This window comes from Bubalus bubalis, chromosome 4 (genome assembly GCF_019923935.1).
Source record: "Bubalus bubalis isolate 160015118507 breed Murrah chromosome 4, NDDB_SH_1, whole genome shotgun sequence".
In the NCBI taxonomy this organism is placed as follows: domain Eukaryota; kingdom Metazoa; phylum Chordata; class Mammalia; order Artiodactyla; family Bovidae; genus Bubalus; species Bubalus bubalis.
In genome coordinates, this window is record NC_059160.1 from 71,326,123 (window position 1) to 71,339,821 (window position 13,699).

At 44.0% G+C, this 13,699-nt stretch overlaps 1 protein-coding gene across 1 annotated transcript in view; it reads left to right on the forward strand.

The window, feature by feature from the left end:
• The window catches only part of RASSF3 (Ras association domain family member 3), a 75,539-nt gene extending 64,817 nt beyond the window's left edge, over positions 1–10,722 (forward strand). The window contains exons 2-5 of the mRNA XM_006073563.4: positions 1,221–1,328; positions 3,382–3,610; positions 5,180–5,289; positions 8,047–10,722. Coding sequence (XP_006073625.1) covers positions 1,221–1,328; positions 3,382–3,610; positions 5,180–5,289; positions 8,047–8,196 — 597 coding nt within the window. The 3' untranslated portion in view covers positions 8,197–10,722. The remainder of the gene's footprint in view (positions 1–1,220; positions 1,329–3,381; positions 3,611–5,179; positions 5,290–8,046) is intronic.
• Positions 10,723–13,699: the final 2,977 nt, after the last annotated feature.

Below are 13,699 nucleotides of genomic sequence, written 5' to 3' on the forward strand. Positions count from 1 at the left end.
AGACCTGAATGGATTTGATGCCCTTAAAGTTCTTTCCTCGCTGGTGGGGGTGTGTTTATCACACTAGCTCACAGTGCCTGGTGGGAGCAAATGCCTACTCGGATAGCCTGCAGCTGCGAGGATGGGGTGATGTATCTGGCTGGAAAAGAGGTACTTTTTAAAGGTTTTATTTAGGGGGTTATTAAATCATCCGATCTTCTATCTTGAAGGTTATTAGGACCCTTCTCTTTTTTTGAGTTTATTTCCCAGGCTTGAACCTGATTCTGCAGCCTTTCTTTAAGTTTTCAAACACCCACACAGGAATGGTGGGGGCCTATTCAATTTAGTGGAAACAGCACAGAGGACCTGCATTAAAATCGAGCCTGGTCTCTTAACCAGTTGGGTTGTCCCTGGCAAGCCACTTGACCCCCGTTAGCCTCAGTGTCTCTGTAACATGGGGATGCTGACGAAGATTAAATGAGGACCCCGGGTGGAAGTACCTGGGGTTACTGAGGGTGGGTGGGCTTTGGGATCAGGTTTTTCAGGTAAGTGCCAACACTTCTACAGAGCAGTTTTTATTGGTATATTAGTTTATGTCTTAGAACTTGATCTCATCTAGAAACGAAAGTGAAAATGCCTGCTTGGTTAGGTTTTTGGGAGAAGCAAATGCCGTGTAAGTCAGGTGCCTGGCATGCCTGGCTTCAGGGGCCACAGTACTCTGGAGTGTGGCCATCGGTGATTGACATCAGCTGTCACATGACGTCATGCACTGGTTGAGCTCTTTAGACAAAACAGTTAGTGAAATTTTCACAGTCAAGAGAGGATTTCACTAAAATCCTCCCCTCCAGAGTGTGGGGAGAGACTGGAGGGGTGGGGGTTGAGAGTGGGTGGGTCCAGGAAGTCTGGCTACTTGTATCTTCCTTTGGAAGATGAAATTACCTTCTGGCAGTTGTGTTGAATTTGACAGGTCAGTGATTAGTGCCAGTTTAACACTTGTTAACTACCATAATTTTTGCTGATTAAGACTGTAAAGCTATAAAAATCGTAAAGTTCATAAGATGTGTGTGTGTGTGTGTGTATGTGTTTGTGTGTGTGTGTGTGTGTGTGTGTGTGTGTGTGTGTGTGTGTGTGAAGGTAAAGTGCTCCATAGTTATCATTCTGTGGCATGTGAAAAGAATCCTGGCTTTTCTGCATTTTTTCCTGTGATTGCTCATGGATGGTTTGGCTTATTTTTCTTCTAGGATGTGGAGAAAGAGAAGGAAACCCACAATTACCTCAGCAAAGAGGAAATCAAAGAGAAAGTTCATAAATACAACTTAGCAGTCACAGACAAGTTGAAGATGACCTTGGTGAGCACCCATGCTAATAATACTGTTTAGCGTGACAATGTCAAAGGACAACTATAAGTTGTTGGTACCACAGTCTGTATGTTTTAAAATGTCTGAATCACGCTTGCAGAAATTTAAAGATTAAGGTATATAGGACCGGAAAACCCGATATTTCTGCATCTTTCAAATGAAAGCTGTATTTTGAAGTAGCTTTATCTCAAAATCAGTCAACACTTCATAACATTTTATTTTGAAAGATGCTATGACCTCCAAAGGGTTCTTAGCATTGAGTGTAATTATTGCCTGTTTAACACAGGGGCGGTAACTCAGATTCTAACAAGGCCTTAGATTAGTTTTACCTTATGCAAATAAATCTGGAAGTGTCAGGAAAAGGATTTTATCACCATGGATTGGGATATAATTGAGCTTGGAGTTTTCTCAGCTGGTTGTGGGTGTAAGACAGAGCGTGTATTAATAATACTCAGCTTCCTACACTGTTGTTTCAACTTTGTGTTTTCTGCAACTTTGTGCTGGAGCTGTTTGAAGCTCAGTGGGGAGCGAGGGTGTACGAGGGAGAAGCCCAGGCTTGGTGACACAGGAAGGGAAGCCCACAGAAGAGCCCACTGCGGGTTCCTCTGGCTGGTCTGGCCTTGCCCCGCCACTTGGTGACCTTCCTCGAAGCACCTGCCACCCCTCGGTGCCAGTGTCCAGGGGCTTGAAGCCCTGCCTGGCTGTCTAGTGACCCTGAACTGACAGAGCTCAGCAAGGGATAGGACGACCTGGTTAGAACAGGTCCCACTGAATTCTGTGACCCTTGGGGAGGAGCTTTTAAAAGTATAAACCCTTGTGAGAAAGGATCCCTGTCTGGTGGGATTCCACCCAAAAAGGGAGGCAGCAGATAATATTCCTCTTTATTGCACCAGTCTTACGTCTCCTTTTTCAAACATGGTTTTTATCAAAGCAGAACATTCCTCCTCGGAGATTAAAACAGATGCAAATTTCCATGTCATTTCAAAGATTAAAAAGAAAAAGTGAAATGTTATATAATACTTTCCACAAGAATAATGAGTGAATTAGTATTATAAATTGATCTTGTGGAAAGGAAGAAAAACAATGGCCCATAAAGGAGATTTTTCATGTTCTGTGTTAACTGTCATTTATATATAACTTAACCTGAAGGCTCATTTAAATAAAGCATTACAATATTTGTTTTTTTCTGAATATACTAGAAGTTAAAAGTGAAGACCAGACCATTATAACTATTTGTAGCAACTAAAATATTCTACCACCAATTAAGACAAGTGAAGGGGATTTCCCCTGGTCCAATGGTTAGGACTCCACGTTTCTTCTGCAGGAGCCCCTGGTTAGGGTATTAGGACCCTGCATGCTGCGTGGCCTGGCCAAACAAAAAAACAAAAGAAAACACAAGTGTTTGTATAATAATGTCTGTGGTTTACATTGTAACTTGAATTTGTTGTAAAAATATTTCTGCTTGAGGTGTCTGAAGTGCCTCATTGTGTATCCCATGCTAGCGGGGAATCCTACGCCATATAAAATAGTTTATGCAAAATTGGTAATAGCTGGCACATAGGCTAGCCACTAGGAATGAAAATAGCTTGTTTGCTTCCTGTCTGCTGCTTGTTATTTGACTGTTTCAGAGTCCTAATTGTGACTTTCCTTTTTTGTGTAATAGCTGGTCATCAGTTGGAGATGTTGTTTCCTTTGAGCAGTTAGCCTGCACATGGCCCCAAGCTTTAACAAGCCTTGTGGTTTGGCCAGCATCTGTACCAGGGGATGGGAGGCTCACCCGTGGGCCCCGACCTTTCACATGCAGCTTCGCAGGCTTTGGTCCCCACATCTGCCCTGCAGACCTTGCCTGAGAAGCACTTTCCTGGAGTGTGTTAACCTTTCCGAGGTCATCTCCTGAGGGGCCCTCTTGAGTGAGCCTCTGCCACAAAGCCACGAAAGAAGCGAACAAGAGAGGGAGTGTTTCACCTTCCTTTTCTGTTGTTGTTTTGATACGCTCCTTCCCTAAAATGCCCAGCTCATGTGTGTGTTCCTCTTCCTGCCTCAGAATTCAAATGGGATTTACACTGGCTTCATTAAAGTACAGATGGAACTCTGCAAACCTTCACAGACTGCTGGAAAACCCGCTCCCAGTAGCAATGGCTGTATGAACACCCTTCACATCAGCAGCACAAACACAGTTGGCGAAGTGATTGAGGCCCTGCTTAAGAAGTTTCTTGTGACCGAGAGCCCTACCAAGTTTGCACTTTATAAGCGGTGTCACAGGGAAGATCAAGGTACCATGCTTAAAATGAAAAGGGTCCCTGCTTTTGTTTCTCTCTTTTGACTTCATTTGTGGAAGACTGGTGGATGTACCTGTATCAGTTATGTCAGAGCCCAGGGACATATTCTGGAATAAATGGTGAATGCATCCTGGTTGTCCGAGTTTTTCAGGTGGACAGCTCTCGGTCTGAGAGCCCAGAGGTCTCTGTATGTGAAGTATGTGATGGGTATTTATGGAGGATTTATGGGATAGCCTCCCTCGTCTTTGCCCCCACTGCCCCACCCAGCACAAAGAATGCCTTTGGGCTTACGTTTTCAGTAGCACATTGACGTTGGATGTGATTGGTGAACATGCAGGCTTCTGTCAATGGCACAGTCCTAGGCTCTCCTTTTCCCTTAGCCTGTCTCATGCTAGGTGTGACCCTGGGATGGGGGCACCCTGCCCACCCCGCCTCACCCCTCCAGGGGCATATGCAGTGGATGAATAACATTTTGATCTGAGGTCTACCTGTCTGAATTTAATACCCACAATCAGTGGATTAAACAGAATCTTAAATTACTGCATGAAACTGAATAAGATATTCCAGATCAGGTCATCGCTGAACAGAAATTGATACTGATGGTGGACAGCAGGGATTTAGTGATTCACTAAGTACTGATTTGAAAATGGTGTATATATGTGAACATTTGTGCTTTCCCTAGTTTTTCTGAGTTGAGCCTATAGCAGCTGTGGCAGAAAATCCACTCACCTTGGCATGATGGGGAAGTCCCTTGGTTGCCTAGGATTAAAACCCCACCAGATGCTGAGTATGCTCACCCTTCTTCAACACATACTGTGGGCTGAGCCTGCAGAATACAGGGATGAATAGGCCGAGGTTCCCATCCTTCAGAGGCCACAGGCACTCAGCAGTGGGGGAAGTTTACATCTCCAGGGGAGATGTATATATAATGTATAATGCAGTGGTATCTGGAAGAGAGAAAATAATACAGATGAATTCAGATGGCATTTTGTCTTGCCACCGTCCTTGCCTGCCCCACCTGATCTTTAGCTGCATAATCTAACAGTAATAGCATCCTACTGATGTATTACCCACATGGCAAATCTTTCAACCCTACAAGGCAGAGAGAGAGTGTGTGTGTGTATGCAGAGCGTGCGTTCAGACAGACTGCTTTGTTTGTGCCTGCTGATTCTAAATTAATCTGTAGGAAGATTTGCTTCTAGAGTTCTGATTTCATGTTCTTGGGAAGGTATATTTTTATTGTTGCAGGGATTACAGATCCTTTTTTAAGTTTATCTTGCTTTCTAAAAGGAGGAGCAGGATTAATTATAAGCCCATTTTGAGAGTGCTACTCATTTAAATTCATTCTCAAGAATTATTTCCTTTTTAAAATCAAGGCCCAGTTTACATTATGCAGATAGAATGGAAATAGTATAGAACTCATTCCACTGTGGGCTATTTATTGGTGACAAGATGAGGGGTGGTGCCCAGGTGGCTGAGGTAATCACACTGTTGGGTTGATCTGGGGATGGGGAGGGCAATGATGTCGTGCTGTGTTTGTGACATGCCTCTCGTTCTCACCAGTCTACGCCTGCAAGCTCTCGGACCGGGAACATCCACTCTACCTGCGTTTGGTAGCAGGTCCCAGAACAGACACGCTCAGTTTTGTTCTTCGCGAACATGAAATTGGAGAGGTAAGTGATTGTTCATTCTTGCTTTAAACTCTGCAGACCAGCTGGTCCTGTTTTATCGCTCTGGTCTAGTGACTCGACCAACGAGTGCGGAGGAGGAGGGGTGGGGAGGAGAGAGGGAATGTGTGTGTCTGTGTGTGTCTGCCTGTCATGGGAGGAGAGGTGGTCCTGTGGAGGCAGGGTGTTTTTGAATTGTCAGAAATGAACCCAGAGTTGGTCTACAATATAATTTTCTTGTAACACTCATTATTTTGGTCTGTAATTTTCAGAGGTGGAAGGATATACACTTTTTTTTAAATTTGATCACCACCCAGTCTCATTTTCACCCTTTCTACCTCCAAATTATTCTAATCCAGCTGAGCTTTGAAAGTCGACACTCTCCATATGTTTGCTGGTAATCAAAGTCTCCAGGCTCCTTTGCTCTAAAGGGAATAAAGGGAAACACAGTCTCTTTACTATGAAAGCCATTTAACTTTCTAGACTCTTTCTTTCCTCTTTGCCCAGATGATTTAAGAATTTATGTCTATATGTGCATTATTTGCCATTTTCTCTCCAAGAAGGCTTGTCTTTAGATCAGTTCAGTTGAGGGAAAAGGCACTTTAGACTGTCCTTCTAGATCAAGTGTCAGTTGAGTAAATCTCTCAAGCGCTGGGTCTCAGCCTTTTGTCTAGGATCGGAAATGGCATGAATTGTCTGTGTAGAACATTTTGTGATGCAGTGAGAATAGTTCTAGGACTCTGCTTCCTGCCATTCCTTTTATCAGATTAGGAGCACAACCTTGGGTAAGTCTACTCTTTTCAGTCCTCAGTTTTAAAATCTGTAAAGTGGGACTTGAAAAGGTGGTTTTGAGTCGCAAATTAGAAATGTATGTAAACATGCTTGGTAAAGAGTATGTTTATATGTCAATGTAAATTGGAACTTTATTTAGGGGAGTTTTAGGAAGACAGTGATTTGGGACATTTTGGAAGTTTCTTTTGATCTTTATGTTTTGAAATCTTTAAAATCCACTCTCAGTTTGAAGAGATAGCTTGGTTACAAAAGTCTAAAATTTGAGGTTTTGGTTGGCACACAATAGTCTACCCTCTGCAAACCCAAGTCAGACATATCAGCACAGTCTTGCCAGCACCTTCCCTTTCTTGGTGCTGCTTTCTGAGTGTTGCATGTAGTTTAGTTAGTGTAATTGGAGCTACATTGTCTGGGAGGGAATTATGTTGGCTTGTTTTGAAATTCACTTTACATTGTGTTCTAATGTTCCAGATTGCTTTTCTGACCTCTCTATGGTATGTTTGTGTCTCAAGTTTTCGAGGTTAACTGAATTGAGAGAAGAAACTTTCCACAGCTGTCAGAGAGTGGGAGGGAGATGCTATTTTATAACGTCTTTATTTTGGAGAACTTATGTGAAAAATAAATTGTTAATTTTCAAATTAACCGAGTATTCTAATGTAGACAGTTCTGTTCTCCTGCTTCACTTCTCATTTTCTTTAGTAACTAGCTCAATCAATCTCCAAGAGCCAATCTCCTTCAATCATCGATCCACTTGGTGGTTTTATTCTGTCTCCTCTCTCTGCACTTGTAATAGGTTATCCTGTTTTTCCCTACCCCACATGCCCCGGGAGTCCCCCATCAGACATTGCTCTTGGCCGAGATAGTGGTGCTCAGCCCAGGACTGAGGGCCTCCTTTTGGGAGGGGAGGACATGTAGTTTGGAAAGAAACGTCCCAGGTGATGCCACATACCCTTCTTGATGTTTACCGCTTAAAAAAAAATTTTTTTTTTTTTTAAGAAAAATACCATGAACATTTTGTGCCTGCCAAGTACCAGGTGCTATTAGGGAATATGAAGTCAGAAGCTCAAGGGCCAAAGACAAAGCCCACATAGTTGGAAGTATAACAGATGCAGTAAGGACGAGGAATACTAAGCAAATAATTATAATACTATTTCGATCCTTTGTGATCAGGCAGTGATCAGGGCTTCCAGTGCTGAGTGAAAGTTTCTAAAAGACATAATCCTGACTGAGAGAGCAGGGAAGGAAATCATGGGAGGCTTCTTAGAGACAGTGGCATTGAATCTGGGACTTGAAGGTTCAGGAGTTTGCCAGGCAGAGTGGAGGAGGGGAGAGCATGTGCAAAGCCACACAGGATAATGAGTGAGGGGCACAGGGACAGAGATGGGATTGGAGAGGGGAAGGTCTTTCAGACGTAGCAGAAACAACCACGGGAAGCCATTGGATAATTCCAGACGTGGAGGGTCACGCCTAGACTGGCATTCTAGAGAGAGTGTTCAGGCTGGTTGTTTGGGGGAATAGATTAGGGAATGGAAAAGTGGAGCTAGGAGGCTATCCCAGGGTTGGAGGGGAGGGTGGTGGTGGATAGGAGGGGGTGAGATTGATAGTGGGAACTGGGGAAGAAGGCAGTGACAACGAGGACCCCACGGAGAGCGAGGGTGGAGGGAGTGTGGAGTTTGCGTTTCATGCTTCTGTGGGTTAGTGTCTGATGGAGGTAGGTGTTGGCTCTTAGAGCCCTTTTGGAGGACCTGGGAGGAGGGGAGCAGCAGGCAGTGGGAGTGAGCTGAGGTGGGGATGTAGGGCTGGTCAGGAGGCTCAGCTCTCGTCCACCAGGACTTCTGAGAAGGCCTGGCAGCGTTGGGCAGTGTGAGTCAGGAGGGGAAGGCAATCACAGCCCCCTGTGCTCCCCGCCCTCCTCGTTCCTAAGTCTTGAATTAATAAACACCTGGCATTTTTCATTTTTGTGTTCCCTCACAGTGGGAAGCCTTCAGCCTGCCAGAGCTGCAGAATTTCTTGAGGATCTTGGACAAGGAAGAAGACGAGCAGCTACAGAACCTGAAGGAGCGCTACGCGGCCTACAGACACAAGCTGGAAGAAGCCCTCAGCCAGGCGTGGAAACCGGGGTAAAGTGTGGGGCTCCCTGCCCCTCAGGGACGGCACGGGACCTGCGTGTGCACCGGCGGCCAGGGTCTCTCTTGTCGGAGGGCGGTTTTCTTGCCCTGTGATGCTAGGGCCTTTCCTCTTTACAAATCTCTAGATCTAGTTACCCCAAACTGGTCACGCAGCATCCTGCAGCTTGGGCATCCTCTGTCAGGGATTCTGCAAGCTTGTTCTGTTAACGGCACCACGGTGTTACCTCTTGGCAAGCTGTGAACCTGTGGTCTCATCTGGAGCATTCTAGAGTGCTTTGAAGCATGGACTTTGAGGTTTTTTATTTTTCCTTATTTTCTTTTAGTTAAGTATATGATGATGTTAAGCTTAAGGTTGTGCAAATGATTTTTTTAAAGCTTAACAAGGACTCTGAATACTTGTCTTATGTTGAAACTACCTGTCTGTTACTGGGTTTTTTGTTTTGTTTTTAAAGTCAGAGGAAACAATTCATGTGAATTGAAGGGCACAGGAAGCTAGGGACGCTGAGGAGTTGGTGAAGGATTTTGGAGGAGTCTGACAGAGAGAAAAGAGGAAGTATGGAAGAAGGTGGAGGGTGGAGGTGGGGAGTCCTGACGGAAGGTGGTTTGAGTAAGTGGATGGTAGAGAAGGAGGTGAACTTGCTTGTTAAGGGGTTAAAAGGTTTCAGTTTAGAGACATTAAATCCATTGTCATATTGCTTGATTTCCTGGTGAGTAAAATGTGGGAACGGAAACCAAAGAAAGTAGGAGCTAGAGCCAGAGGAGGAACTGACGGCGGCGGACCAGGGAGCCAGGAGGAGCCGCCATCTTGGTGAACTAGCGCCCTCCCGGAGCGGAAGGTCTGATTGGTGCAGCTTCTCTGCGCCGTCTGGGCCGTGAGCACCAGCTATGACGCCAGTGAAGTGACAGTTGCACCTGAGGTGGTTTTTCAAAGTGGAAAAGGAGTTTCGGGAGGAGGCAGTGTAGCCCCCAGCCCCCTTCGCCCCCCTCCCCCGCCCCCCACCAGTGGGACTTGTCAGCACTCTTTTTTGACAATCACGCCCTCCTTTCCCTTTAGTCTTCCCCTCCCTTCTTCCTTCTTCCCTCCCCTTACTGCTCTCCCTTCTCCCTTTGTCTTATAAATTGAAGTAGACTTGATGTAGAACAGGGGTGTGGATTAAGGAGGCACAGGACGGACCATCAGATCCTCAGTCCCAAAGGGTGACTGTAAAGGCGGGGGGGGGTGGCGCATCCACTCCCAGCGGACCACAGAGGACGGGGGTTCTTACGTTTTTAACAAAAGTGCATGTTCCTGCAGACCAAAGAAGTGCATGTGCAATAGGAGCCTTCCTTAAAACAGGTCAAGTAATCTCATTTTACACAGTAGTTAGTCTGAAACCAACAGGAGAGGTGTGCTTCTAGAAGGGCCTTCCGGTCTATTTGTAGTCTAGATGGTGTTTATAAATTCCCAAGGAATTGTTAACACTTTGGTGACACCTAATGGATTCTTTTTGAAATTCCAAGGTGCTTCAGTTCTTTGCCTCCTAAGTGAACTGTGCCTTTTTTAAAAATTGCATTTCTGCTCCCTTCTTGGTGGCTCTTCTGACTTCTCAGAGAACACCCGTCTTGTTGGAGGCAGATATGTCGCTTCTGCTATGCCACACACATTACTGAGACAATCGTATCTTCCTAAGCTTTTTAAGGAAAGTTGGAAAGAAACCAAAAAAAGTAGAACTAGCTATAAAATATGTATGGCACATCTTGTTTAATTTTGCATGTAAGTTCCTTTTAGTGCCTCAGTGAGGTTTTAGTGACATTGTCAACCAATACTTTACCTTCATTGTTCAGGGAATGCCTTCATGATTTTTATACTGGTTTTACTATTCAGACTATGGCTTAGGTGTGAGTGTACTGCTATCAACCACCTGGTCTTTTCATTACCCATCCCAGTAAGCTCATATTTTGTGAAGCCTTCGTTTCTCAGATTAAGACACTGTTCGGACCTTAAAGTAGTACCTGATGGGTATCTGTGAAATTTTTTTTTTCTTTTTTTTTTTTTACTTGAAGTAGACTGTCTAAATTAGGCATCCTCGTCTGTATAATCCGGGACCTCGCTCATTGTCATGTGCACTACAAGTTTCAATTTGGAAAACTTACTGTGTTGAAGTCCTGTCGGTTCATGATTCTTGAAGACCAATGGTCTGTCCTGAACACTGGTGACTGCAGCATTTTTAATGTGTAAGAGGCCATGGGGGCCAAAGATTAAAACAAATTATTGTACAAATTCTTATGTTAAATTAAACTATCTAAGCTTTGCTGTAATACTGTTTTCTCTTCAGTATGTGATGGTACAGGAACGAGGTTAAATGAAGGGGTGGTATTGCAGGGGAGCATTTTAAATCACAGAAATTAAAAAAAATTATAATATTTATAATTTTCATGAGTTTAAGTTTATTTTTATGGGGAAGAGTTTTTTTTTTTCCCCTAAAATTGTTTCTGGAATGGCAAATTGTTTCCATTATTAAAAGTTGAAGTTGTTCGTTGATGTTTGTGTGTTTTTATTTATGGTAATATGCCAGATAAAAGAAGGTCATGGGAGTGGGAGGAACTGCTTTTGAAGATAATTGTGGACATGGGCTGAAACGTGACAATTTTCAGTAGGTTTGTATGGTTCACATTTGTTCTTCCAAATGGTACTTTTCCTTTGCCTTACCATCTGGGGAAGATAACTGGAGGTGAGTGTCTGCCCACATTCCTAAAACAGTTGTTTTGTGAAATATACATATATTTAGAAGTGTATGAAGTGTATACATACAAGTGTATGAAGCACGTGAATAAAGAATTATTATAAAGTGGCTGCCCTGTGACCACTACCAAGATAAAACATTGTCCCTTCCTTAGCAAGTCTTCTCCTTCACCACCTATTCCTTTCCTGAGACCTCCCACTTAAAAAAATGTATTTGTTGGCTGCACTGGGTCTTTGTTGCTGCATGCAGGCTTCCCATTGTGGTGGCTCCTCTTGTTGCAGAGCGTGGACTTCAGTGGTTGTAGCGCGTGGGCTCAGTAGTTGGGGCACACAGGCTTAGTTGTCCCTCAGCATGTGGAATCTTCCCAGACCAGGGATCAAACCCATGTCCCTTGGATTGGCAAGTGGATTCCTAACCACTGGACCACCAGGGAGGTCCCCTCCCACTCTTAAAATAGACCACTTTCAACGTTACATTATCTCTGTTTTTTTGAGTCACTGTGACTATCTCTCATGGGATTGGGTGCACAACTGCTTCTCTTCATAGGCTCCCAAGCCTGGTGGAGACAAGTGATTTTACTACTGCACTAACCCCTAGAGGAAGTGCGGAAGTAGGTGCAGAGCTGTACCAGTTGGTGAAGGGGAAAACATTTAAGTGCCATACCTGCTTTGCAAGTGAAAATATTATGATAGAAATGATGGCTCAATATAGGTCTTTTTCCCAAAAATATCCAGAAGAATCTAGTTTAGAAGTTTGGCCTGGGTTACTACCCAAGGTGCAGTTGGGAATGTCTGGGAATTTTTATCCCTTTAAGGGAGTTAGCTTCTTGCCCAAGGAATTTGTCATCAGTTGATAATTAAATGAATATTCTTATGTTGCAAAGTTTGTTCTCAAGGATTTGTACACCGTTTTGGGACTTTGTCAGTTCAGTTCAGTTCAGTCGCTCAGTCGTGTCCCGACTCTTTCTGACCCCATGTTTCGCAGCATGCCAGGCCTCCCTGTCCATCACCAACTCCCGGAGTTCACTCAGACTCACGTCCATCGAGTCGGTGATGCCATCCAGCCATCTCATCCTTTGTCGTCCCCTTCTCCTCCTGCCCCCAATCCCTCCCAGCATCAGTCTTTTCCAATGAGTCAACTCTTCGCACGAGGTGGCCAAAGTACTGGAGTTTCAGCTTTAGCATCATTCCTTCCAAAGAACACCCAGGGCTGATCTCCTTTAGAATGGACTGGTTGGATCTCCTTGCAGTCCAAGGGATTCTCAAGAGTCTTCTCCAACACCACAGTTCAAAAGCATCAATTCTTCAATGCTCAGCTTTCTTCACAGTCCAACTCTCACATCCATACATGACCACTGGAAAAACCATAGCCTTGACTAGACGGACCTTTGTTGGCAAAGTAATGTCTCTGCTTTCAGGTGATCCTAATTAGGAATTTTTCTGTTTTTGAATGTTTGAATGAAAGGAGGAGTCTATGTACAGATCTTTTATATATGTGTGTATATATATATATGAAATATATATTATATAATTCTTATTTATTCATTTTTGGCTGCACTGGGTCTTTGTTGCTGCACAGGCTTTTCTCTAGTTGTGTTGAGCAAGGGCTACTCACCAGCTGTGGGGTCCAGGTTTCTCGTTGCAGTGGCTTCTCTTGCTGTGGAGCACAGGAGGCAGGGTGTGCAGGCTTCAGTAGCTGCAGCTCCTGGGCTCTGGAGCACAGGCTGAATAGTTGTGGCACAGGGACTTAGTTGCTTCGTGGGATGTGGGATCTTCCCAGATCAGGGATCGAACCCGTGTCTTCTGCATTTTCAGGTGGATTCTTTACCACTGAGCCATCAGGGAAGCCCCATGTACAGATTTTTTTTGATTAACCGTGGGGTTATGCTCTGATAAACCCATCATAAGTTGGAAATATATAGTAAGTAAAAAATGCATTCCATACACATCACCTCCCAAACGTTATAGTTCTGCTTAGCATACCTTAAACCTGCCCGGGACACATGCATTAGCCTACAGTCAGGCAAAGTCATCTGACATAAAGTGTGTTAAGTGTTGAATATCTCATGTAATTTATTGAATACTCTCCTGAAAGTGGAAAACAGAATGGCTGTCTGGGTATGGAATGTTTTTTTTTTTTTTTTTCCCCAGAATGTTGTAAGTATATTGGTTGTTTACCTTCATAAACAAAAAAAATATCACTAGCCTGGGAAAAGATCACAGTTCAAAATCCCAAGTACATTTTCTAGTGAACGCATACCACTTTCACACCATCGTAAAGTCAAGAAACCGTTAATCAAACTATTGTTAAGTTGGGGACCTTCCGTACTGTAATAGCAAATTCAGACACAGCGCTTACCATGTTCTAGGCATTATTCTAACAAGTTTAATATGTATTAACTCAGTTTCCCCCCATGAGATAGGTATTGTCAACACTCTCATTTTACAGATGAGGAGACGGAAACCCATTGAGGTCCAGCAGCTTGCCCACGGCCACTCTGTGAGTGAATAAAAGATGTCCCTTCCTGTGCACCAGCTTTCCCTGTAAGGTCTGCCCTGTTTTTCAGTAAAACTGCCTAATAAGGGCCCATCAGAATGCCTGTAGTGGGCAGTTCAACTGAAATCAGGCCTGTTGGTAGAGTTGGCATTTGTGGGAAATGGAAGGACAGGCTTGATGTCAGAGCCCTCTATCATCCTTTTGATGTTGCGGTTCACTTAGCAATCCATTTAAGTGGTTATACTAAGTTACAGAGAAGGAGATGCCTACCTGTGTTTT